This window comes from Scyliorhinus torazame, chromosome 29 (assembly GCF_047496885.1).
Source record: "Scyliorhinus torazame isolate Kashiwa2021f chromosome 29, sScyTor2.1, whole genome shotgun sequence".
NCBI classification, from domain to species: Eukaryota; Metazoa; Chordata; class Chondrichthyes; order Carcharhiniformes; family Scyliorhinidae; genus Scyliorhinus; species Scyliorhinus torazame.
The window spans coordinates 19,323,819-19,348,513 of record NC_092735.1 but is presented as its reverse complement, the minus strand read 5'-3'; the positions used below and the strand labels follow the sequence as shown (position 1 = coordinate 19,348,513).

The 24,695-nt window shown below is 49.2% G+C and overlaps 1 protein-coding gene across 6 annotated transcripts; it reads left to right on the top strand.

The window, feature by feature from the left end:
* Nucleotides 1-23,412, top strand: LOC140403911 (active regulator of SIRT1-like). 6 transcript variants are annotated; one of them, XM_072492145.1, is made up of 4 exons: nt 7-619; nt 18,732-18,896; nt 20,954-21,051; nt 22,972-23,412. In XM_072492145.1, the coding sequence occupies exons 1-4, from the start codon at nt 43-45 to the stop codon at nt 23,101-23,103; spliced, it is 972 nt and encodes a 323-aa protein (XP_072348246.1). In that variant the 5' UTR covers nt 7-42; the 3' UTR covers nt 23,104-23,412. The 6 variants fall into 6 exon arrangements, 5 of the variants coding, with proteins under 5 accessions (XP_072348247.1, XP_072348248.1, XP_072348246.1 ...); XM_072492148.1 differs by lacking the exon at nt 7-619 and adding an exon at nt 15,487-15,651; XM_072492146.1 differs by lacking the exon at nt 20,954-21,051 and having other exon boundaries at nt 1-619.
* The last annotated feature ends 1,283 nt before the right edge of the window (nt 23,413-24,695 follow it).

Here is a 24,695-nt window from a genome sequence, read left to right as displayed (position 1 = left end):
TGCTGAGGCTCAGTCAGTCTCCAGCCCTCGCTGCCGCGGTCCATGGCCTTGCCGCGGGCGCTGGTGTCGGCCGCCTGGCTGGCTGAGGCGGGCTGCGGGGGCGCCGGGCCGCGGGTGCTGGACGCCTCCTGGCACCTGCCCAAAATGGGGCGGGACGCGCGGCGGGAGTTCGGCGCCGGGCACGTGGCGGGCGGCGTCTTCTTCGAGCTGGACGGCTGCAGCGACCCGGCCGCCCCGGGCCGCCACATGATGCCGGCGCCCGAGCACTTCGGCCGCTGCGCCGGCGAGCTGGGCATCGAGGGCCGGGACCACCTGGTGGTTTACGACGCCAGCGAGCTGGGCCAGTTCAGCGCGCCGCGGGTCTGGTGGATGTTCCGGGCGTTCGGCCACCCCGGGCCGGTGTCGGTGCTGGACGGCGGCTTGGTGGGCTGGAGGCGGGAGGGGCGGCCACTCACCCCGGAGCTGCAGTGCTATCCTCGCACCGACTACTGCCCCCACCCCAAGCCCTGGGTCAAGACCTACCAGCAGGTCCTGGACAACATCCAGAGCAAGGAGTTCCAGCTGGTGGATGCCAGAGCAGAAGGCAGATTCAGGGGCACGCAACCTGAGCCCAGAGAAGGTTTCTCCACACTTACTTGTCCATTCTTCCTCCCTCACCATTGTATTTAACCCTTGCACTGAAGCTAAAATCTGCAGCAAGTTTCTTAGACTTCCACATTACCTCTTGCTTCCCTCCTTTCCTGTAAATGCAAAGGTCTGTTGACAATTAAGTCTGGGCATGTGGCATTTGTTGTGGCGGTCTTGGCCGGGGTGGGGTGGTTGCATTTGGAATGGTGGGTTGAGGTGATGATGACCAAGAGCTGCTGCAAGTCTATCTTAGCATGCCACGGTGGCACAGTGGTTAGTTAGCACGGTTGCTTCACGGCGGCGGGGTCCCGGGCTCGACTCCCGGCTTGGGTCACTGCCTGTGCGGAGTCCGCACGTTGTTGCTTCACAGCGGCGGGGTCCCGGGCTCGACTCCCGGCTTGGGTCGGTGCTTGTGCAGAGTCTGCACGTTCCCCCAGTGTCTGCGTGGGTTTCCTCCCACAAAATCCCGAAAATCTTGCTTGTTAGGCAAATTGGACTTTCTGAATTCTCCCTCTCCGTACACGAACAGGCGCCGGAATGTGGTTACTCAGGGCTTTTCACAGTAACCTCACTGCAGTGTTAATGTAAGCCTACTTGTGACAATGATAATGATTATTATTGTTATATCGTTACCTGTAGTAATTGTTAAATAACCAAGAGGGTCACTGAGCTCCTTATTCATTCAACTCTTGTCGGTGTGGGACTGCCGTCGTACGTAGAAAGTAGAGACAGACTTGCGTAAAGTGTGTGTAGCTCTTGCTGAACGTTAAGCGTCCCCGAAAAGAATATTTCTAAAAAAATCTATATGATGTGTAAATAATGTAGGGAAAAGTTTGAGCTGGGAGCACTGTCCCACAGACGTGGGGACAGCCTGTGTTGGTGTTGCCCTGGTTGTAATTGTTGTTCCTGTATTATTCTGAAAAGTTTGGATATTAAGTGCAAACTGCCAACAAAAATATTTTTTAAACAAAACAGGAACAGGAATGGGCCATTTGCCCTTTCGAGACTTCTCCGCTATTTAATATGACCTATCTAACTCAACGCCATACTCCCGCACTCTCCCCATAACCCTTGATACCTGACTATTGTTGCTCTTTTTAGCTTTAGTCTATTTGCTCTGTTTAGGTCACCTTTGCTCGTGAGCCGCCAGGTATCTTTATGATACCGCCACGTGGTTCAAATTCAGGTTATGATTAATAACACAGCACACCGCTTAGTAAGGATTAAAACAACGGTCATTTATTATATACAACAAGCAATATTAATACCCTAATACTACTTTCTATATAATGAACCTATCACTACTGGCCAATACTTAACTTAGGAAGAGCCCACCAGGTCAGGGAAACGAATGGCTTGTCCAATCAAATCTGGCCCGTGGTATTCAAAAGGCTGCTACAGGTCAGTGGCTAGGTGTCTCTACCGGATAGCGATCGCTGGATTCAAACTTACTATACACGGTGGCTAGTCTTGCGAAGGTCTCGAGCAGGCGAAGATGAGAGAGAGAGAGATCTGAACTTGGACCTTCACTTTTATAGGGCCCAGGGGCTTCCCGCCTCCCGGGGCGGCCCTTGACCCTGAGTCCCAAGTGATTGGATTCTGTCCCCAATCTCTGGGGTCGATGTGTCCAATGGTGAGGCGATTCCTCGATCGGGGGGGTGGTCGCTCACCTGTCTTTGTTTCGGCCACTGCAGGCGCCGACAGGTCTGGCCCGGTATTCAATTGCTAATATGTTGCAATTGTTCCCGGGGATAGCCGATTTAACTGGATGTCTGAATAGATTGGTTGCAAACAGTCCTGAATGCAACTGTGAATACCTGGGTTGATGGGCTGTTGATAGCCCCGAGTATCGATCTGGGCTGCCTTCCCAGAGCCGAATATGCAAAACTGTCTGCAGCTGCCTGCTTGTGTCTTCTTGGCTGCTTTTCCCAGCAGTCTTTCGGGTTAGCCGTTTTAAACTGGGTTTTGGCCAGATTAATCGGAACGCAGCCATTTTACATGGCTACACTATACAGCCATGACTGGGTATAAATGGTGGGGCGAGTGACCTTCCATAAAGAGGCATTGGTTGGGTGGCGCAGTGGGTTAGCCCTGCAGCCTCACGGCGCCGAGGTCCCAGGTTCGATCCCGGCTCTGGGTCACTGTCCGTGTGGAGTTTGCACATTCTCCCCGTGTTTGCGTGGGTTTCGCCCCCACAACCCAAAGATGTGCAGGCTAGGTGGATTGGCCATGCTAAATTGGCCCTTAATTTTAAAAAGAGACATTGGTGAATCAGATTGTTTTCTTAAAAATGAAAATTCGACACCTCCATTATCACTTTTACCGATGTGCTCCAGATACTTAAAAGCAAACTCAAATTCTCCAACTGGGGTTGTGTAAAGTACGCTGTGAAATGTTAAAACCCTAATGCAAAATATATTTTTTTAATTCTCCAACTGGTATGGGTTTTCAAATTAATTACTGTCATCTAGCTGCGCTTCCCGTTATTTGCTCACCTGTTTGAGGGATGCTTTTTGTTTCATCTTATAGCATGACAGAAACACTGCCTGTTCAAGCTACTTGTGTTGTGAGTTTGCAGTACTGGTGGTTAGGTGCTTGACGACCGGCGCAGTAACACACTATGACCTGTGAGGTAACCTTAACCAGCTGCTTGTAGTTTCCCGTTCTTACATTCCTCGATTTCCTGAAATGTGTTCTGACTCAGAGTCAACGACTCAGAAAACCCATTCCAATGTGTGGTGTATTGACTTGTTTAGATGTTTTTTTGCATCACTGATGACAAAGGTGTTGTAATTCGGGATCAGTTAGAAATCCCTTGCGTTTGCAAAAGACAGAAAAGACAAGTAGACCAAAACTACACTGGGGACCATATGTCAAGACCATGTTATGGTCAAAAGCACGGTAGCACAGTGGTTAGCACAGTTGTTTTACACCTCCAGGGTCCCAAGTTCGATTCCTTTTTAAAATAAATTTTAGAGTACCCAATTCATTTTTTCCAATTAAGGGGCAATTTAGCGTGTTCAATCCAACTACCTTGCACATCTTTCTGTTGTGGGGGCGAAACCCACGCAAACATGGGGAGAATGTGCAAACTCCACATCGACAGTGACCCAGAGCCGGGATTGAACCTGGGACCTCGGCGCCATGAGACTGCAGTGCTAACCACTGCACCACCGTGCTGCCCTCCAGTTCAATTCCTGGCTTGGGTCACTGTCTGTGTGGAGTCTGCACGATCTCCCTGTGCCTGAGCGGGTTTCCTCTGGGTGCTCCGGTCTCCTCCCACAGTCCAACGATGTGCAGGTTAGGTGGATTGGCCACGCTAAATTGCCCTTCGTACCCAAAAAGGTGGAGTGGGGTTACGGGGATAGGGAGGAGGCGTGGGCTTGGGTAGGGTGCTCTTTCCAAGGGCTGGTGCAGTCACGATGGGCCAAATGGCCTCCTCTGCACTGTTAATTCTATGAAAAGGGCCAAACCATAGCCAGAATAATGCAGAGATTCAGATAAACTGATTTAAATGGCCACGTAAACAGATAAGCCAAGCCATCTTGACAGGAGTATTTGGCATACAATGTGGTGAGGATTAATGGGAAGCCAGAGGATTGGTAAGCCTTTAAAAGCAAGCAGAGGACAACAAAATAATCAATAAGGGGAGGAGGAGGCGAAATATGAGTGTAAGCAAGCTGATAATATAAAAGAAGATTGCAAGAGTTTTTTTCAATATGTATATATAAAAGGTAAGAGAGAGGCAACAATAGACATTAGGCCACTGGAAAATGAGGCTGGAGAAGTAGTAACAGGGAACAAAGAAATGGCCGAGGAAATGAATAGTTACTGAGCATCAATTTTCACTGGGTTACAGGGATGGGGTAGAGGTGTGGGCTTGGGTGGGGTGCTCTTTCCGAGGGCCGGTGCAGACTCGATGGGCTGAATGGCCTCCTCCTGCACTGGAAATTCTAAATTTCTCGGAAATATATTTCTGAATTTTCCGTAACATTTTGAATTTCTGATCGTACTGGTACGAAGCAGCTGGAAACCCTCATTTTAAAATCCACATTGCGTGTTGTATTGTGGAAAGCCTAGCCCATTTTTCTCTCATTCAATTCAAATTGCCTCAAACGCCCCTCCCTTTTGTATTCCATCCTTGAAAAAGATTAAATTTCGGTGTGTTTTACGTGGGCTGAATCAGCAAATTCTCCACTCATTCATTCTGTTCGGGCATTGAACGTCCCTCTGGCAACGCTACTGTTATTCCACCTTTGTTTCTTCCCCTGCCTATGGCTATGCTGTTCTCTGCCTCCATTATTCATCAACACATTTCAGGACCACGAGAATTGACCAACTTGCCTTCTCTTCCACTGCCAGATGAGCGAATTTCTCTCCATCTTTGAGATCTTGCACTCACCAAATTGCTATTTGTTCCTGATAATTTTTTCTTTGATTTAAACTTGAAGTGGCCCCGATGATCCAGGAGTGATTAGTTGATCCATTTTAGCGCCCAACAGTTTGTCACAATTGGATTTTTCTTCCCCAGTGCCTTACTGTCATGGCAAAAGGACGCTTTCCATATTTCTCTCTGTCACAGTTGCGTGAAAATTGCATCACTCGGGTCTTGAGTGGCCAACAATCCCTCTCTGTTTTCCCCCCGCCAGTTGGCCATCTTTTAGGCAAAAAGAAAGAATGTACATCATATGTATGTATAGAATGTAGAAACAAAGTAAACCTGCATTTGAAACCAAAGCTCAGGTATTGGTAGATGGAATGAGATCCTGGAGTAATAGGAGGATGAACAGTGAATCAACAAATCAACGTCAAGAGCAGCTTGCTCTTGATAAGGTGCTCAGGATCAATTGTTGCCTGTAATTATATTGATTGCCAAGATAGCCACCGCTTTGCTCCAACTCCTTTGCAGTATGTAAACACTACAGGTTTGTGCTGTATCCAACTGGTGAGGGATATTGTGTAACATGAAAATAGCCTTATCACTGACAGCGATTTGACTTTGCTATAATTAGCACCTAGGACAAAACCTACAAATCTCGCTTAACGTCCAGAAAAATCAATGCGACCTGGACAAAGTATAAGGACCTCCACTTTGATGGTTTTTAGCAAAGTATAAAACTAAAGATAGCTTTCCCTGTTTGTCGCAAGATGTCAACTTTATTTTTACCACTTGAATCTCTACTTACCATGTTGGAGGGGTTGTAAAACCTCAGGTGGAAACTTATGTTCATGGATTATATCACATTGATTCGCTGTTCATTAGTGCATAAGCCTCAAAATGTTTGCCCTTCTATTACTCCAGGCCCTCATTCCATCTACCAAATCCTGCGCTTTGGTTTCAAACACTGGTTTACTCTGTTTCTATTTTCTATAACATACATATGACGTGCGTACTCTCACACGCACACACTCTCTCTTTCACATTCCTCTTCACTCTCTCACAGGCTCTCTTCACAGACTTTCTCTTCCGTCCCAGCAACTTTCACCCACTTTGGTTCCTGCGCTCTTCAACGCGCTCTTCACCACGCTCACTTTGCTGTACTTAACCACGTCTTCAGCAACCTCCTTTGCCCACCTCTTGTAATCCCTGCCCTGTGAAGCATCTTGGGGTTCGATGTTGCCTTGGTCACTGTGTAAAAGGAATTGTTAGTTTTCAATGAGTCCCCACACCCCCACCCCATCATGGGAGAATTTTGTTCCACGTTCACGATCAAAGAGCAAGCAGGGCGGAGATGCGGTCCGGACTTGCAACAGGTTTTAAAGTTTTTTACATTTTCCTTTGCTAATGATGGGAAAAGTTGTGACTGGCGGCAGACTTTTGGGTGAAACATAAACTAAGGCCTTGTCTTCATCATTGGATGTAAAGGATCTCTTGTGGTGTCCTCGGCCAATATTTATAACTCCGCCAACATCACTAAGTCAGATTACCTTGTCGTTCATCTCGTTGCTAGGAACTGGGAGCAGGAGTAGGCCATCTGGCCCCTCAGGCCTGCTCCGCCATTCATGAGATCATGGCTGATCTTTTGTGGACTCAGCTCCACTTTCTGGCCTGAACACCATAACCCTTAATCCCTTTATTCTTCAAAAAACTATCTATCTTTATCTTGAAAACATTTAATGAAGGAGCCTCTACTGCTTCACTGGGCAAGGAATTCCATAGATTCACAACCCTTTGGGTGAAGAAGTTCCTCCTAAACTCAGTCCTAAATCTACTTCCCCTTATTTTGAGGCTATGCCCCCTAGTTCTGCTTTCACCCGCCAGTGGAAACAACCTGCCCGCATCTATCCCTATCTATTCCCTTCATAATTTTATATGTTTCTATAAGAGCCCCCCTCATCCTTCTAAATTCCAACGAGTACAGTCCCAGTCTACTCAACCTCTCCTCGTAATCCAACCCCTTCAGCTCTGGGATTAACCTAGTGAATCTCCTCTGCACACCCTCCAGTGCCAGTACGTCCTTTCTCAAGTAAGGAGACCAAAACTGAACACAATACTCCAGGTGTGGCCTCACTAACACCTTATACAATTGCAGCATAATCGCCCTAGTCTTAAACTTCCTCTAGCAATGAACGACAAAATTCCATTTGCCTTCTTAATCACCTGTAAACCAACTTTTTGCGACTCATTCACTAGCACACCCAGGTCTCTCTGCACAGCAGCATGTTTTAATATTTTATCATTTAAATAATCCATTTTGCTGTTATTCCTACAAAATGGATAACCTCACATTTGTCAACATTGTATTCCATCAGCCAGACCCTAGCCCATTCACTTAACCTATCCAAATCCCTCTGCAGACTTCCAGTATCCTCTGCACTTTTTGCTTTACACCTCATCTTAGTGTCGCCTGCAAACTTGGACACATTGCCCTTGGTCCCCAACCCCAACCCATTGTGTATCCCCAAGCAGCCTCTGAGCTTCAGAAACATTTCATTGGTGATGAAGTGTATGGAGACGTTGTGAAAGGTGGTTTATAAGTGTAGGTTGGATCTTAACACGATGAGCCAAATGGCGTCTTTTTGCGCCGTAACAATTCATAGAATGTACAGTGCAGAAGGAGGCCATTCAGCCCATCGAGTCTGCACTGGCCCCTGGAAAGGGCACCCTACCTAGGCCCACACCTCCACTATCCCCGTAACCCAGCAACCCCACCTTTGCCCACGCAGACACGGGGAGAACGTGCAGACTCCGCGCACAGACAGTGGCCCAAGCCGGGAATCGAACCCTGGAGCTGTGAAGCAACAGTGCTAACTACAATGCTGCCCATTCTGCGATCCTTTATTCTCTGGGTGGCAAACCTGCGCTCCCCGAACTGCACGTTGGAAATTGGTTCCGTTTTCACGCAAGGGTGTGTTTATTATGCAACCCCCTAGATTACTGGTTCAGTGAGAGTCCGAGCAATAACATCAGTGTTGATTCAGTCACAAATGATTGATCAAGCATTCAGCGGTCACATTCTTCAAAGGCGTGGTTGAACTTTACTTCTTCGATTTTTGTCTGTCGGCATCATCTCTCATCAATCACGTTCCGGGTTGTGAACAGACATCGAAATATTCCACTGACCTCTTCCCGTGTCAATTCAAAGTAATTAGCGGGATCTTACCAGAGTTTGGCAAAGTGTCAGGCTCAGACCTGAAAACCGGTGTGCTCTCCAGTCGCACTGCACAGTTTTCTGGCCGGACATTGAGCCTCTTCAAAGAAAACAAAATGAGTGGGTGGGGCTTTATTTGCCTCTGCGCCCCCAGAGGGATCCCTTCGACTGATTCCCATTTGGCCAAAAACCTGGAGTAATGTCACGTCGGCAAGGTATGGATATTTAGTGAGCGGGGTAGGGGGGAGGATCATGTGGCGGGGGGCCCATCAATAATATTTAAAGCATTAAAATCTACTTGGGTGTGAATCTTGTGACATCTCCAGCGAAGGGTGGGGAAAATCTGGAAATGCGATCTCTCCGGAAAGAATCGTGTTTCCCGATTAGTGTGGGCTCAAACTCGCCCGCAATATGTCTGATTCAAGGGATCTGGAGGTATTGTTTCCTATATCTCTGTTTCCTGAAACATATTAACCGGGCCGTGGAAATCTCTCTTGGCAATAATAATGACCATGTTTGCTACCGCAGGCACAATCCGTGTCCTTGGATTGTTTGTTTTATGAGCAACCAGGGTTCCTGCCTCATCTGGAAACACATCACCATGTTTGGGTTATCCGGAGCAGGTTGTTCAGAAGTCTAGAGGTAGAAGCATAGATTTGTTACAGCACAGAATAATAATCTTTATTATTAGTGTCACAAGTAGGCTTACATAAACACTGCAATGAAGTTACTGTGAAAAGCCCCTAGTCGCCACACTCCGGCACCTGTTCGGGTACACGGAGGGAGAATTCAGAATGTCCAATTCACCTAACAAGCACGTCTTTCTGGACTTGTGGGAGGAAACTGGAGCATCCGGAGGAAACCCACGCAGACACGGGGAGAATGTGCAGACTCCACGCAGACAGTGACCCAAGCCGGGAATCGATCCTGGTGCTGTGAAGCAACAGTGCTAACCACTGTGCTACCACGCAAGGAGGCCATTTGGTCCATCAGGTCGGTGCCAGCTCTCTGAAGGAGCAATTTCCCAAGTAACATTTCCCCCCCCCCCCCCTCCCCCCACCGTCTCCCCATAGCCCTGCACATTCTTCTTTTTCAAATAATAATTTCCTCTTGGATGCGTCAATTGCCACTGCCTCAGCCACCAGTCTTGGGCCGTGTTTTCCAAATCTTAACCACTGGCTGCGTGAAAAGGTTATTCCTCGTGTCACCATTGCTTCCTTTGCCAGTTACTCTCAATCTCTGCCCCTTCGTTCTCCATCCTTCCACCAGTGGAAGCAGTTTTTTTACCTACCTGCACTTGTCCAGACCCCTCAAGATTGTAAACACAGGGCGGTGCAGTGATTAGCATTGCTGCCTCAAGGCGTTGAGGTCCCAGGTTCGATCCCGGCTCTGGGTCCGTGTGGACATTCTCCCCGTGTTGGTGTGGGTTTCGCCCCCACAACCCAAAGATGTGTAGGGCGGGTGGATTGGCCGCGCTAAATTGCCCCTTAATTGGAAAAAATTAATTGGGTACTCTAAATTTGAAAAATAAAAATGCACCTCGACCCAATCTCCTCCAACCTTCTTTCTGCCAAGGAAAACAGCCCTAATTTCCCCAGTACAAGAGCAAATTACTGGGGATGCTGGAACCTGAAACAAAAACAGAAAATGCTGGACAATCTCAGCAGGTCTGACAGCATCTGTGGAGGGAGAACGGAGCTAACATTTCAAATCTGGATAACTCATTGTCAAAGCTGACAAACTTCTCCAATCGATTCACGTAACAAGCTCCTTGTCCCTAAAACCATCCTCATGATGAATCTTTACTGCAGTCTCTTCACATCCTCCTCCAGAAGTGGATACAATACTTCAGTTCAGGCTGAATATTGCTTTACAGAAGTTTAAAGTAACTTTGCTTTTGTACTCTGTGCCATTATTGATTAAGCCTGAGATGCTGTGTGCATTATCAACTGCTTCCCCAACCTGTCCTGCCACCTTCAATGATTTAAGCACATGTTCACCCAGGTCCCTCTGCTCCCGCATTCTACTCAGAATTTACGCGAGGGGCGGAGCTGTAACTTCGCACATAATCTTTCATTGTAACATTGAGTGACAAAGAGGCACCTTGTATCTTCATCAGGGCGGCACGGTGGTTAGCACAACTGCCTCACTACTCCAGGGACCCGTGTTCAATTCCAGGCTTGGGTCACTGCCTGTGCGGAGTCTGCACGTTCTCCCCGTGGCTGCGTGGGTTTCCTCCGGGTGCTCCGGTTTCCTCCCACGGTCCAAAGATGTGCAGGTTAGGTGGATTGGCCATGCTAAATTCCTCCTCAAATGTCCAAAGATGTGCAGGTTAGGTGGGGTTACGGGGATAGGGCGGGGGTGTGGGCCTGGGTAGCGGTGTTCTTTCTGAGGGCCGGTGAAGACTCGATGGGCTGAATGGCCTCCTTCTACACTGTAGGAATTCCAAAACTCCCACAAGGCTTTGCACCTGCCTCTTGGGTCCTAATCATACAATTTTACTTAAATGTTGTTATTAACCCTTATTTTTTTTCCCTTTAAGGATTGGGTGCAGATTTGTAAGAACAGACACGATATTACCCAGTGAGCAGCAAGGTGGCGCAGTGGTTAGCACTGCTGCATCACTGCTGAGGACTGGGTTCCATCCCAGCCCCGGGTCATTGTCCGTGTGGAGTTTGTACATTCTCCTCGTGTGTGCCTGGGTCTCACCCCCACAACCCAAAAAGATATGCAGGGAGGGTGAATTGGCGACTCTAAATTGCCCCTTAATTGGAAAAAAAGAATTGCATACTCTTTTTAAAAAAAATAAAATTTAAATGAAAGAAAAAATGAAGTATTCCCACTGCGGTAATCGGCATTGCCTTTGATCATCGTCACATCTGCTGTTGACCTGGAACTGGGCTGGGTTTGACCCAATTCATCATTTGTGTCGTCTATTTCTCTAGGTATTAAGCCTGGCCACATCCCCAACAGCATCAACATCCCCTTTACTAGCTTCATGAATCCAGAGACCCTAAAGATGAAGAGTGAAAAGGAGATTCGGTGCCTGTTTGAGGACCACAATGTCGATCTGAACAAACCATTGGTGGCGACCTGTGGCACCGGGGTCACCGCCTGCCACGTGGCTCTCGGTGCCTACATCTGTGGGAAAGAAGACGTCATGATCTACGATGGCTCCTGGGTGGAGTGGTTCACACGCGCTGACCCGAGCAACATCATCTCGGAGTCAAATTGAATAGGCAGCACCAAAATCAACCTTTTAACGGTGTGCAGTCCAGCATCGAGAATAGTGGTTAATTGAATGAGTCCACTCGTTTTGTTTGTTGTGTTGGGGGGGGGGGGGTGTAGGAGAGGGAGTCCGTTAAAATAAAACTACTTTAAAGATTTAATTTACTCCATGTTAAAGAGGTACCTGCTAGTTCTTGGCGGGTGCACTTCACTGGGCTGGTGAAAACAATAGATGGATTTTATTGTTTTGTCACAATTGCCCGTTTCTCAAATCGCTGATTTTAAAACTGGAGGGTTTTCGCAAAACAAGAGAGGGGGGCGGTGGGGGAAAAGAGCAGCGAAGGATTGATGGCCTGTCTTCAGCAACTCAAGAATGATGAGTTAGTGACAAAACAGCGAGGGGGAGGGATATGTGAGCATGAGGGGGAAATCCATTTCTGGGGAACATTGACATCTGCCAGAACCATTAATGGATTAAAAATCAAAAATTCCCCATTTTTCTTTTGAGGCACTGCTTCGTCTTCACCCTTGGGCTTGAGTGTCAACTGCTCCGTAACATATCCCACATTGCTTCTCACAGTGAGTTACCCCTTATTCGCAGTGACTGTTCTATATGTAGCCAAGATTTCAAAGTGAGACCAGATGGTTTTGATGCATTTAGGATGCCAGATGTTGAAATCTGAGCCTGGATTGTCTTCCCTTCCCAAGGAAAATTGTTTGCCCAAGTTCCACTTCCAAATTTACACTTTTCCAGATGTGAGCACAAGTCATGTTTTCAACTCACGTCAACAGGATTGGAACATTTGGGTCAGGGATTGAGATTGCTCACGGCGTAAGGGAAATGGAGGCCAGGTCTCTGCTCTGCCCTGTTCCTGACCATAGCCATGCCAAGTGAAGGCTAAAATGCTTCCCTTCAGCAAGGAAGAGATATTGGAGGAGGCAGTGACACCTGAGTGGAACTTAATGTCATCCCCCAGCCTTCTGGACTTTCTCCAAGGGAAATGAACCTATCTTCTGGGCAGGACAGGTTTCAAAGCCAGTGGACAGTAAATTAGCCCAAGCGTGTGTCCTTTTGTCCTTAAGAGTTCAAATTGGAAACCCTTCCACTGGTCATTTAACCCAGTAGAATTGGCCTGTGTTGCTGAATAAATAGCATCTGAATTGAATCCAAAGATTGCATGCAATGGCTATTTCCAGATGTTGCAATGAAACCTGCTTCCTTTGGGTAATTTTAAGTTCTGTTCTCCAGTAATATGTCTGACTTTGCTTCTGGCCCCTTCTCAATCTTTGAAGACCCAGTGCGTACCAAAATGTGCCCCTCATTTTCTGAGTCGCACACACTGGCCAAGTGTGCTGTCACACAGATTTAAGGAATGCACCGGAGAAGGAGTTGGAACATTATTCGACAATTACACAGACGAAGCCTTCCCTGTGCACCCCTACCGCTGACGAAACGAACAATGGAGTGGAGGATGCCGGGATACACCCCAAAATCATCTATTCTGTTGCTGTACCAGTTTGCCGTGTGGCCAGCCACAGCATTTGATTAAACCCTGCAAATTTCAAAGAGTTTGAGAGAGACAAATATGTCAGAAGTCTTTTAGAGGGAGTCATAATTAAGATAAACATTCAAAGAGGTGGTGAGGGAAGCAGCATGAGTGCTGAAGGTCAGATTATTCAAATTACATAAGAATACAAAATAGGTGCAATGATAAGTCAAACAAGCTGAACCTTTAAGTCAGTCTCACGGGTGGTGCAGTGGTTAGCACTGCTGCCTACGGTGCGGGGAGCCCGGATTCGATCCCGGCCCCGGGTCACTGTCCGTGTGGAGTTTGCACATTCTCCCTGTGTCTGCGTGGATCTCGTCCCCACAACCCAAAGTTGTGCAGGGTAGGTGGACTGGCCGTGCCTTTAATTGGAAAAAAATAATTGGGTACTCTAAATTTATTTTAAAACATCAATCTCTCATATCTAACTCCGTGCTTTCCTCCCATGAAGCTTCTAGTGTTACACTCTGCATTCAGTCTGTCAATTGCATGTGGCTAGAAATTTCTTCCTCATTTTGTTACGCCACGTATGCGACTGCTTGCGAATGAACAAAACGGACGGTGGAATTTCTACCAGTGGAGTCCTTGTTCTTGGCAAGCTGGCTTGGTGATGAGTTCAAGTGTCATTCCAGAGAATATCCGCATATAACTGACTCTGTAGTGCAGCATTGAGTGCTGCACTGTCAGAGGTGTGCTGCGTTTCAGATGAGACATTGAACTAAGGCCCTGTCTGTTCTCTCAGATGACTAAAGCTGAGTGCTCAATAAATAACATTACGGCTTCTGCCCATTAGCTTTCCAGTGAGTGGAATGTCGACGCTTTTGGAAATCAATTGCTAAAATGTACCACTAAACCCAAAGGACGCTCATTGTAATTCAACAAAATTTGAGTAAGTTTTATTTGGCTACCTTTTGCATGATTAAAGATCGGAGATTTAATTTTAACCCATCTTTCCTGTGCGTTTCATGTTGAGTATGAATCACGGTAGCACAGTGGTTAGCACTGTTGCTTCACTGCTCCAGGGTCCCAGGTTCAATTCCCGACATGGGTCACGGTGCGGAGTCTGCACGTTCTCCCCGTGTCTGCGTGGGTTTCCTCCAAGTGCTCCGGTTTCCTCCCACAAGTCTCGAAAGACGTGCTGTTAGGTGAATTGGACATTCTGAATTCTCCCTCTGTGTACCCTAACAGGCGCCGGAGTGTGGCGACTGGGGGCTTTTCACAGTAACTTCATTGCAGTGTTAATGTAAGCCTACTTGTGACAATAAAGATTATTAAAACATTGCTGGCCCAGCTACACATATAAGACCCTTCTTGGAATATAAGTCAATTCGATAAAGATTTTTCACTGCAGTTCGTTTGGTCCAACTGGTATCCTTGCTTCCAAGTTGAAAGACAAAGCAGTAGCTTTCCGAGAAGGTCATGGGTCACGGATCTTAACCCTTAGAATCGAAAAGCCGTTGTGATCCTCAATGGTACCCCTTGTGTGACCAAGGACCAGGACGAAAGCCTGCCAGACTCCGGTGTGTGTGTGTGGGGTGGGGGGGAGATTTTCTCCTGCAGATTAAGTGAAAAAGAAATGGGATGAGATGGTGGGCAAGTGGAGTAGTGATCCAGAGGTCCAGGCATCTACTCTGGGGACATGGGTTCAAATCTCAATAAGGTACTTAGTGACTATAGAAGTCCTACAGTGCTGAAGGAGCCATTCGGCCCATTGAGTTTACACCGACCCCCTGAAAGAGCACTCTAGCTAGGCCCACTGCCCCGCCCTCTCCCTGTAACCCCACCTAACATGCACATCTTTGAACTGTGGGAGCAAACCGGAGCACCATCCAGACGAAACCCACGCAGACACGGAAAGAATGCAAATTCCAGTCACCCAAGGCCGGAATAGAACCCGGATCCCTGTCGCTGTGAGGCAGCAGTGCTAACTACTGTGCCACCCACGTTTAAATTCAGTTAATAAATCTGAAATTATAAGCTCGTCACAGTAATGGTGAGCATAAAATTATTGTTGATTGTTGTAAATGCACTGGTGTAAATCTCAGTCCCGCCCGTCCTCCACTGGAATTGTGGGCGAGACGGTTAATTTGACAGACAAGCAAAAGGCCCGTTGGGCGGGGATTTCTGGTCCTGGGGCGGGCGGGACTGGAAAATCGCACCAAAATTTTCTTTAGAGAAGGCAATCTGCCATCCTTACACGTTCTGGCCTGCAGCAATGTGGTTGCCCTTAGCTGCCCACTGAAGTGGCCGAACAAGCTCAAGGACAATGAGGGAAATGCTGGCGCGGTGATGCCCATATCCCGTGCAAATATTTATTTCAAATAAAAGCTTTTCAGTGGCTGGAAACCCTTTTGGGACGTTTTGAGGTGGTGAGGGTTGCTATGGAAATACAAGTCGTCTGGATTTTTGGGGGCAGCAGTACTTGCCTCTGGCCACCAGGGGCGCCTGCAATGCTAAGCCTGCAGCCAGGTGGCGGTCCGCCGGTCCTGCAGGTGGCGTGGCAGTGGGAGGGAAGCGGGCGCATTGTCGCGGCTGGGCTCCTCTTGGCGACATGAGAACGCTCCCAGGAGTTTCGCCCCCGGCTCGGTGGTAGCGGGCGAAGATGTCGGCGGCGCTGCTGAGGAAGGGGCTGGACCTGCTGAGCGCCGATGTGAGAGGTAGCAATTTACCAGCTACTCCCCCAAAACCCGCGGTCGCGGTTTCATATCAAAACCCCGGCCCGTTCTCTCTGTTCACCGCCGAGTTCGAGCGGCAGCGGCCATTCCGACCTCCCAATGCAGGGGGCGCCGAGTGGCGGCTGCAGCGCCTCCTGTCGGCCTGTCTGAGATTAGCGGCTGCAGCGCCCCCTGTCGCCATGTCTGAGATTAGCAGCTTCATCGCCCCCTGTCGGCCTGTCTGAGATTAGCGGCTGCAGCGCCCCCTGTCGGCCTGTCTGAGATTAGCAGCTTCATCGCCCCCTGTCGGCCTGTCTGAGATTAGCGGCTGCAGCGCCCCCTGTCGCCATGTCTGAGATTAGCAGCTTCATCGCCCCCTGTCGGCCTGCCTGCGATTAGCACCCCCTGTCGGCCTGCCTGCGATTAGCACCCCCTGTTGGCCTGTCTGTGAGTAGCGGCTGTGGCGCCCACTGTCGGCCTGTCTGGGATTAGCGGCTGCAGCACCCCCTGTCGGCCTGTCTGAGATTAGTGGCTGCAGCACCCCCTGTCGGCCTGTCTGAGATAAGCGCTCTCTGTCGCGCTGTCTTGAGATTAGCGGCTGCAGTGCCCCCTGTCGGCCTGTCTGAGTTTAGCAGCTGCAGCGCCCCCTGTCGGACTGTCTGGGATTAGCGGCTGCATCGCTCCCTGCCGGCCTGTCTGAAATCAGCTCCCTCTCTCACCCTGTCTGAGATTAGCGGCTGCAGCGCCCCCTGTCGGCCTGTATGAGATTAGCAGCTGTAGCGCCCTCTGTCAGCCTGTCTGAGATGAGCACCTGTAGCGCCCCCTGTCGGCCTGTCTGAGATTAGTGGCTGCAGCACCCCCTGTCGGCACGTCTGAGATAAGCGCTCTCTGTCGCGCTGTCTTGAGATTAGCGGCTGCAGCGCCCCCTGTCGGACTGTCTTGAGATTAGCGGCTGCAGCGCCCCCTGTCGGCCTGCCTGAGTTTAGCGGCTGCAGCGCCCCCTGTCAGACTGTCTGGGATTAGCGGCTGCATCGCTCCCTGTCGGCCTGTCTGAAATCAGCTCCCTCTCACCCTGTCTGAGATTAGCGGCTGCAGCGCCCCCTGTCGGCCTGTCTGAGATTAGCAACTGCAGCGCCCCCTGTCGGCCTGTCTGTGATTAGCGGCTGCAGCATCCCCTGTCGGCCTGTCTGAGATTGGTGGCTGCAGCCCCGCCCTTGACAGCCAGTCTGGGATTAGCGGCAGCAGCGCCCCCTGTCGCCCTGTCTGAGATTAGCAGCTGCAGCACCCTCTGACATCCTGAGATGAGCAGCTGCAGCACCCTCTGACATCCTGAGATGAGCAGCATCTGGCATTAATCCCAAACTCATTTCCTTTACAAAGGCAAAATTCTAGTGAAAGCTCATCAAATGGAGGAGGCGGTGGCCTAGTGGTAATGTCACTGGAATAATAAACCAGAGACCCAGGAAAATGCTCTGGGGACTCGTGTTCAAATCCCGTCAAGGCAGATGGTTAAATTTGAATTCAATAAATATCCGGAATTAAAAGTGGCCTTGAAACCATTGCCAATTGTCATAAAAACTCACCTGGGAGGGCAGCACAGTGGCACAGTGGTTAGCATTGCTGCCTCACGGCGCTGAGGTCCCAGGTTCGATCCCGGCTCTGGGTCACTATCCGTGTGGAGTTTGCACATTCTCCCAGTGTTTGCGTGGGTTTCGCCCCCACAATCCAAAAAGATGTGCAGGGTAGGTGGATTGGCCACGCTAAATTGCCCCTTAATTGGAAAATATTAATTGGGTACTCTAAAAAAAAATGTTAAACTCATCTGGTTCACTAATGTCCTCAGGGAAGGAAATCTGCCGTCCTTGCCCGGTCTGGCCTACATCAATGTGGTTGACTCTTAACTGCCCCATCAAGGGCAATTAGGGATGGGCAATGGATGCGCATGTCCCATTAACGAATAAAAAAAAATCCAACTCGATTTTCAAATTTGCTAATGACCACCGTAGTGGGTCGGATTTCAAACAATGACGAGTACAGGAGTACAGGAATCAGATAGAGAATCTGGTGAACTGGTGCGACGACAATAATCTCTCCCTCAATGTCAACAAAACAAAGGAGATTTTCATTGACTTCAGGAAGGGTAGTGGAGAACATGCCTCTGTCTACGTCAATGGGAACGACGTCGAGAGCTTCAAGTTTTTAGGTGTACAGATCACCAACAGCCTGTCCTGGTCCCCCCATGCCGTCACTATAGTTGAGAAAGCCCACCAACGACTCTACTTTCTCAGAAGACGAAGGAAATTTGGCATGTCAGCTACGACCCTCACAAACTTCTACAGATGCACCATTGAAAGCATTCTTTCTGGTTGTATCACAGCTTGGTACGGAGTCTGCTCTGCCCAAGACCGCAGGAAACTGCAAAAGGTTGTGAATGTAGCCCAGTCCATCACGCAAACCAGCCTCCCATCCATCGACTCCATTGAGTATTTCCACCATTTTCTGTTTCAATCTCATTGTAGAGAATCATAGTAATGTACAGCACTTTAGGAGAACATTCAGTCCGTCCTAGCTGTGAAGGTGGGAGGGTTGGTGCTGCCAGCCCAGGACTATGAAATTGGGGGAGGCTGTTGCCAATGTTTGTGGTACGCTCAGTGCTCCTCCACCTGCACTGCCCTCCTAGCAGGACAACCTGTCAACTCTGCATTGGAAATACAGTGCTAGCACTCCAACCCTGCCTCCCAGATCTCCCGGCATGTCCCTACTGACCCCCAGAGAGGGGCGGGGGGGGCAGACACACATCCCAATTTGAGAACCATTGATCGAGGCCGTAGCAGCCGCACTGGGCTACGGGGTGGTGTTTGGCATCCATTGCTGTCATGGTTGGTCCTGTCCATGCTTGTGCTCTGACGGTGAAAATCGGTAACGGTCTTACTGCCGAGAGCAGGTAGTCCAGCCCACCGCGGCCCCCCTCCCCCCACTCCCGCTTTCTTTCTTCGCCCAATTTGAGGCTGGGAATTTGGTCGGCCTACTTGCGCTCTGCTGCCGGTTGAACAGCGACTAACACCGTCCCATTGCTGTGCCAGATAAAGGGGAGAACGGGAAGAGGGCAACTCCAGGACGCTCGCGTGCTGCTGCCCGTCTGGTGAATACCAACAAGAAGGGGGCGAAGAAGACATTGGAGGGAATTCGGCGCCAAGGCAAGAAGAACAAGGCGACTGTCAAAGACAAAGTGTTTAAATCAGCGCTGGGTAAGTGGCAGGGCGTGGCAGACTTGAGTTTCCCTGCGGGCTGGTGAACTTTCAATTACTGAGAGCCTGCCGAGAGTTTGAACGTAAGAAACGGGAGCAAAAGGAGGCCATTCGGCCCCTCAAGACTGCTCTGCCGTTCAATAAGATCAGAGCTGATCTATCCTTGGCCTCTTTCCTGTTGACGCCCTCACCCCACCCCACCTGGCCCTTGACTTCCCAACAGCCCAAAAATCTACCTCACCCTTCAATATATTCAATGACTCAACCTCCACTGGTCACTTGGGTAGAGAATTCCGAATGACTCCCTGAGAGACGAGATTCCTCATCTCTACCTTGAACGGGCGAGGCCTTATCCTGAAACTGTGCCTCGTAGTTCTGGATGCCTTCTCGGAAGGGAAACCTCCTTTTGGCATCGACCCTGTCAAGCCCCCTCGGAATTGTGTATGTTTGAACAAGAACTCCTCTCGTTCTGCTAAACTCCGATGAGTCTTGGCCCAAGCTGCTCGCTCACTCTTTCCTCGTAGGTCAGCCCCTTCATCCCAACAGCCCCGTGAATCTTCCCTGAACTGCCTCCAATCCAAGTCTGCCCTTCCATAAATAAGGAATCCAAATCTGTACGCAGGACTCTGCATGTTTCCCACCAACGCCCTGCACAGTTGTAGCCACTCTATAGGAACAGGAGGAGGCTGATCTGATCGATGGTGTGCGTTTTTATTTTGTTTAAATGTCTAATTTTGGGGAAGTATTTTTGTTTGTATTATTTTTCTTGGTTGCCGTAAAGGGAAACGGTGCGGAGGTGCCCACGCTCTGGATTCTTGTAAAACACGATGAGAAGTTTATTTTGCTCGTCCAGGCGAGCACTATGCTGACGTCACTGCATATCGCATGACGCTAAATCAGTAGGAACGTGTTCCCTGATGCACAACTTCGACCTCTGATGGTTTCAGGATTGCTACGGACTCCAGATCAGATTCACTTTCGTCGCCACAACCCAAAGATGTGCAGGCTAGGTGGATTGGCCAGACTAAATTGCCCCATAATTGGAAAAAATGAATTGGGTACTCTACTTTTTTTTTTTTTAAGTCCTAGCTAGTAATTGTAGTGATGTGTTGAAGATGTGTAATGGAAATCCCAAGATGATTGAGGAACACAGTAGTGTGTGAAAAGTGGAAGGCTAGATTGAGCAAAGCCTGTCGGAAGAGGGTGATTGAGACAGATCACATTTTTGGCCCCATATATCACAGAAACATAGAAAATAGAAGCAGGAGGAGGCCATTCGGCCCTTCCAACCTGCTCCAACATTCATTATGATCATGGCTGACCATCCAACTCAATAACCTAATCCCGCTTTCGCCCCAAGTGCTGTATCTAACTGCTTCTTGAAAACATGCTATGTTTTGGCCTCAACCACTTCCTGTGGCCATGCTAAATTGTCCCTCAATTGGAAAAAAAAAGAATTGCACACTCTAAATTTATTTTCTTTTAAATCTAGCAACGCTATTAAAAGCAGCTACGCTGTCGACCTCAAATACACCTCGTTCCAGTGAATGACATACTCTTTTTTTTAAATTAGAGTACCCAATTATTTTTTCCAATTAAGGGGCAATTTAGCGTGGGGCCAGTCCACCTACCCTGCACATCTTTGGGTTGTGGGGGTGAAACCCACGCAGACACGGGGAGAATGTGCAAACTCCACACGGACAGTGACCCAGAGCCGGGATTCGAGCCCGGGTCCTCAACACCGTAGTCCCAGTGCTCAGCACTGCACCACCGTGCTGCCCTGTGAGTGACATACTCTAACCACTCTTTGGGAAAAGACATTTTTCCTGAACTTCCCTTTGGATTTATTGCTGACTCATCACATTGATCATATTTAAGTGGCAACATCTCGGCCTCTCTCTTATCCAACCAATCATAACACGATCTTAGAGACCTCTCGCAGATCGGCCTTCATTTTTTTGGGAGAAAAAAAACAAATGGGAGAGACCTTTACTAATCGGTATCCATGGTAGTTATACTCGGTCTGTGAGCTGATGAACATTTGGTTACCTCCACAGATGAGTACCGGAGGAAAAAGGCAGCAGATCACACTGAGGAAAATCTCCAGTATATGCTCGGTTCCAAGTTCCTGACTGAGGACAGTGTTACCCAAAAGGTGTGTGCTTCACAGGCTGTTTAGCACAGGGCTAAATCGCTGGCTTTGAAAGCAGACCAAGGCAGGCCAGCAGCGCGGTTCAATTCCCGTAACAGCCTCGCCGAACAGGCGCCGGAATGTGGCGACTAGGGGCTTTTCACAGTAACTTAATTTGAAGCCTACTTGTGACAATAAGCGATTTTCATTTCATTTCTAACCTGCCAGTTGCTCGGCGTTTTCTGTCTGCAAATTGAAGTCCCGTCCCGCATAAAGCCTTGAACTTGTGAATCTGACCCTGAAGCTGTATTTGTCACCGCTGGAGAGAGGACCGAACTCTTCAAGGGTGTGTCAGCCACAGCTCCGTGTGTCAGCGCCCCCGCCTCGGAGTCTCACTGCCGAGACGTGAGCACAAAATGCGGGCTGAAGGAGTGCTACACTGTCAGAGGTGCTGCCGTTTGCATGTGGCATTAAACCGAGGTCCAGTCTGCCCTCCCGCCTGGCTGTAAAGTATCCCGTGGCACTATTCTCCTCAGTGTCCTGGCCAACGTTCGTCCCTTAACCAAAATCTTTTAAACAGATTGTGTGCTCATTTAAAAGAAAGAGAGAAGGACCTGAATCTCTGTAGCGCCTGCCAGTGCCACACAATGACCCGATTCAGGGGCAGCAGGGTGGCGCAGTGGGTTAGCCCTGCAGCCTCACGGCGCCGAGGTCCCAGGCTCGATCCCGGCTCTGGGTCACTGTCCGTGTGGACTTTGCACGTTCTCCCCGTGATTGCGTGGGTTTCGCCCCCCACAATCCAAAGATGTGCAGGGTAGGTGGATTGGCCACGCTAAATTGCCCCTTAATTGGAAAAAATAATTGGGTACTCTAAATTTATTTTAAAAAAAGATGGGAAACACGGCAGCCGATATGTGCACAGCAAGCTCCCACAAACAGAAAACATGATAATAACCGGATGATCTGATTTTATGCTGTTGGTTAAGGGACAAACATTGACCAGGATACTGAACAAAAGGCCCCAGCCCTGCCCCTTGACTAAAACCTTCGGGAATTAGCAGGACATGGGACTAATTTGATAGCCGACTCACATGGCCTTCCCTCTAAACCACATAACTCTGTGATTCATAGAACATGGAAAAATACAGACCAGAACAGGCCCTTCGGCCCACGATGTTGTGCCGAACCTTTGTCCTAGATTAATCATAGATTATCATTGAATTTACAGTGCAGAAGGAGGCCATTCGGCCCATTGAGTCTGCACCGGCTCTTGGAAAGAGCACCCTACCCAAAGTCAACACCTCCACCTAACACTAAGGGCACTTTTGGACACTAAGGGCAATTTATCATGGCCAATCCACCTAACCTGCACATCTTTGGACTGTGGGAGGAAACCGGAGCACCCGGAGGAAACCCATGCACACACGGGGAGGATGTGCAGACTCCGCACAGACAGTGACCCAAGCCGGAATCGAACCTGGGACCCTGGAGCTGTGAAGCAATTGTGCTATCCACAATGCTACCGTGCTGCCCTTAAGAACAAATAAATCTACACTATATCATTTAACCGTAATCCATGTACCTATCCAATAGCTGCTTGAAGGTCCCTAATGTTTCCGACTCAACTACTTCCACAGGCAGTGCATTCCATGCCCCCACTACTCTCTGGGTAAAGAACCTACCTCTGATATCCCTCCTATATCTTCCACCATTCACCTTAAATTTATGTCCCCTTGTAATGGTTTGTTCCACCCGGGGAAAAGTCTCTGACTGTCTACTCTATCTATTCCCCTGATCATCTTATAAACCTCTATCAAGTCGCCCCTCATCCTTCTCCGTGAAGGGCGTTGTATAACTATAAAGTCTTCTTCAGCCCAGCAAGCCGATGGGAATGTGTCTTCCGGTGTAAAATTATCGTTGTGGGTTTTTTTTTCCTTCTTATAGGTTTTGGCACACAGCCAGGGAAGGAAGGCAAAGGATCGCCAGGAGACAGAGGAGGCGAAGAAGGAAGAGAAGAGCGTATTCACGGAGAGCGAATTCAGGAAGTTTGAGAGGGAGTATTTTGGGGCATCCTAACCTGGTGGAAAGTTGACATTTTGGTGGAACGAGTGGACCGGCTAGATGCGATTGTGAAGCATCACAAGCCCTGTAAGGAACACCTAATTATCCCAACTGTAAAGACTGTGCTTGGGGTCCGTTCTTCTGTGTGAAAGAGGGGAAGAGAGACTGACGGAGGAATGAAAGTCTCAACTGCCCCCAGATCAAGACCAGCCTACAGACGCTTGTCAGCGTCTAGTAAACTTTAAAACCCATCATTTGTTGTATCTCAGCGTCTCAGTGCAAATATTTGCAGTTAGTATGGAATAAACATTGTTTTGTGCAAGATCACTTTGACAAATTTCTTTTTTTAATATATAAATTTAGAGTACCCAACTTTTTTTTTCCAATTAAGGGGCAGTTTAGCGTGGCCAATCCACCCGCCCTGCACATCTTTGGGTTGTGGGGGTGAAACCCACGCAGACACGGGGAGAATGTGCAAACTCCACACGGACAGTGACCCAGGGCCGGGATTCAAACCCGGGTCCTCAGTGCCGCCGTCCCAGTGCTATCCACTGCGCCACATGCTGCCCTCACTTTGACTAATTTCTAAGATCATTAACTTGCGCCAACACGTGTGTAACTTTCAGCTGCCCTGGTGACCCGACAATCCTGTTCATTATTCAGGCTTATTCCTGAAGTATGGCCATGAGTGGGATGAGGTAAAGACAAAGACGGTATTTATCGTAGAATTTACAGTGCAGAAGGGGCCCATCGGATCTGCACCTGCTCTTGGAAAGAGCACCCCACTTAAGCCCACGCCTCCACCCTGTCCCAGTAACCCCACCCAACCTTTTTGGACACTAAGGGTCAAGTTATCACGGCCAATCCACCTATCCTGCACATCTTTGGACTGTGGGAGGAAACCGGAGCACCCGGAGGAAACCCACGCACACACGGGGAGGACGTGCAGACTCCGCGCAGACAGTGACCCAAGCCGGGAATCGAACCTGGGACCCTGGAGCTGTGAAGCAGCTGTGCTAACCATTGTGCTACCGTGCTGCCTACGGTGGGAGCGTACTCATTGCCCAACCCACAACCCCCACCGTCCCCACTTCCCAGTGTCTTTTTTACAGTAAGAGTGGAGTTCCGGAAACATCGGCCCCATCTTCTCTCTTCTCCTGAACATTCCACCTGCTTCCGATACCTCACACAAGAACGAAAACCATGGTTAATTTCACCCCCACGGTCCCTCTCACCGCCGCCATCTGGGGTTTGGGGAGAGCTGAGGTCAGTTCCTTGGCCGTTGTCCCTGCTGAACAGTCACCCAGCGTGCAGCTAGCTCCGCACAGATTTATCCAGAGACCTTCCCATTTGGAATATCACAGCGTCACTCCCAAACAGTCCTGAGACATTCCCTTCAGCTCAGCACCACTCGCCCATCGACCGCCATCAGAGGAGGATCCTTCGGAAGTGCAACAAAGGCCCGAGTTGCCAGCTGAGAAACACTCTGCTGCTAACCTCCCCCACCCAGCAGCCGGTGACTCTCATTGCAAAGTTTCACAAGTGCTCTCCCCCCCCCCCCCCCGCCACACACCCAGCACATCTGGACAGCCAGGTGCCAGCAGCAT

Bases quoted from the DNA above. Each gene is read 5' to 3' on its own strand.
- LOC140403911 (XM_072492145.1), top strand. From the start codon at position 43: ATGGCCTTGCCGCGGGCGCTGGTGTCGGCCGCCTGGCTGGCTGAGGCG. The intron at 620-18,731 runs GTTTCTCCACAC...TTGCTGTGCCAG, and splicing joins GCAACCTGAGCCCAGAGAAG to ATAAAGGGGAGAACGGGAAG. The intron at 18,897-20,953 runs GTAAGTGGCAGG...TTACCTCCACAG, and splicing joins AGTGTTTAAATCAGCGCTGG to ATGAGTACCGGAGGAAAAAG.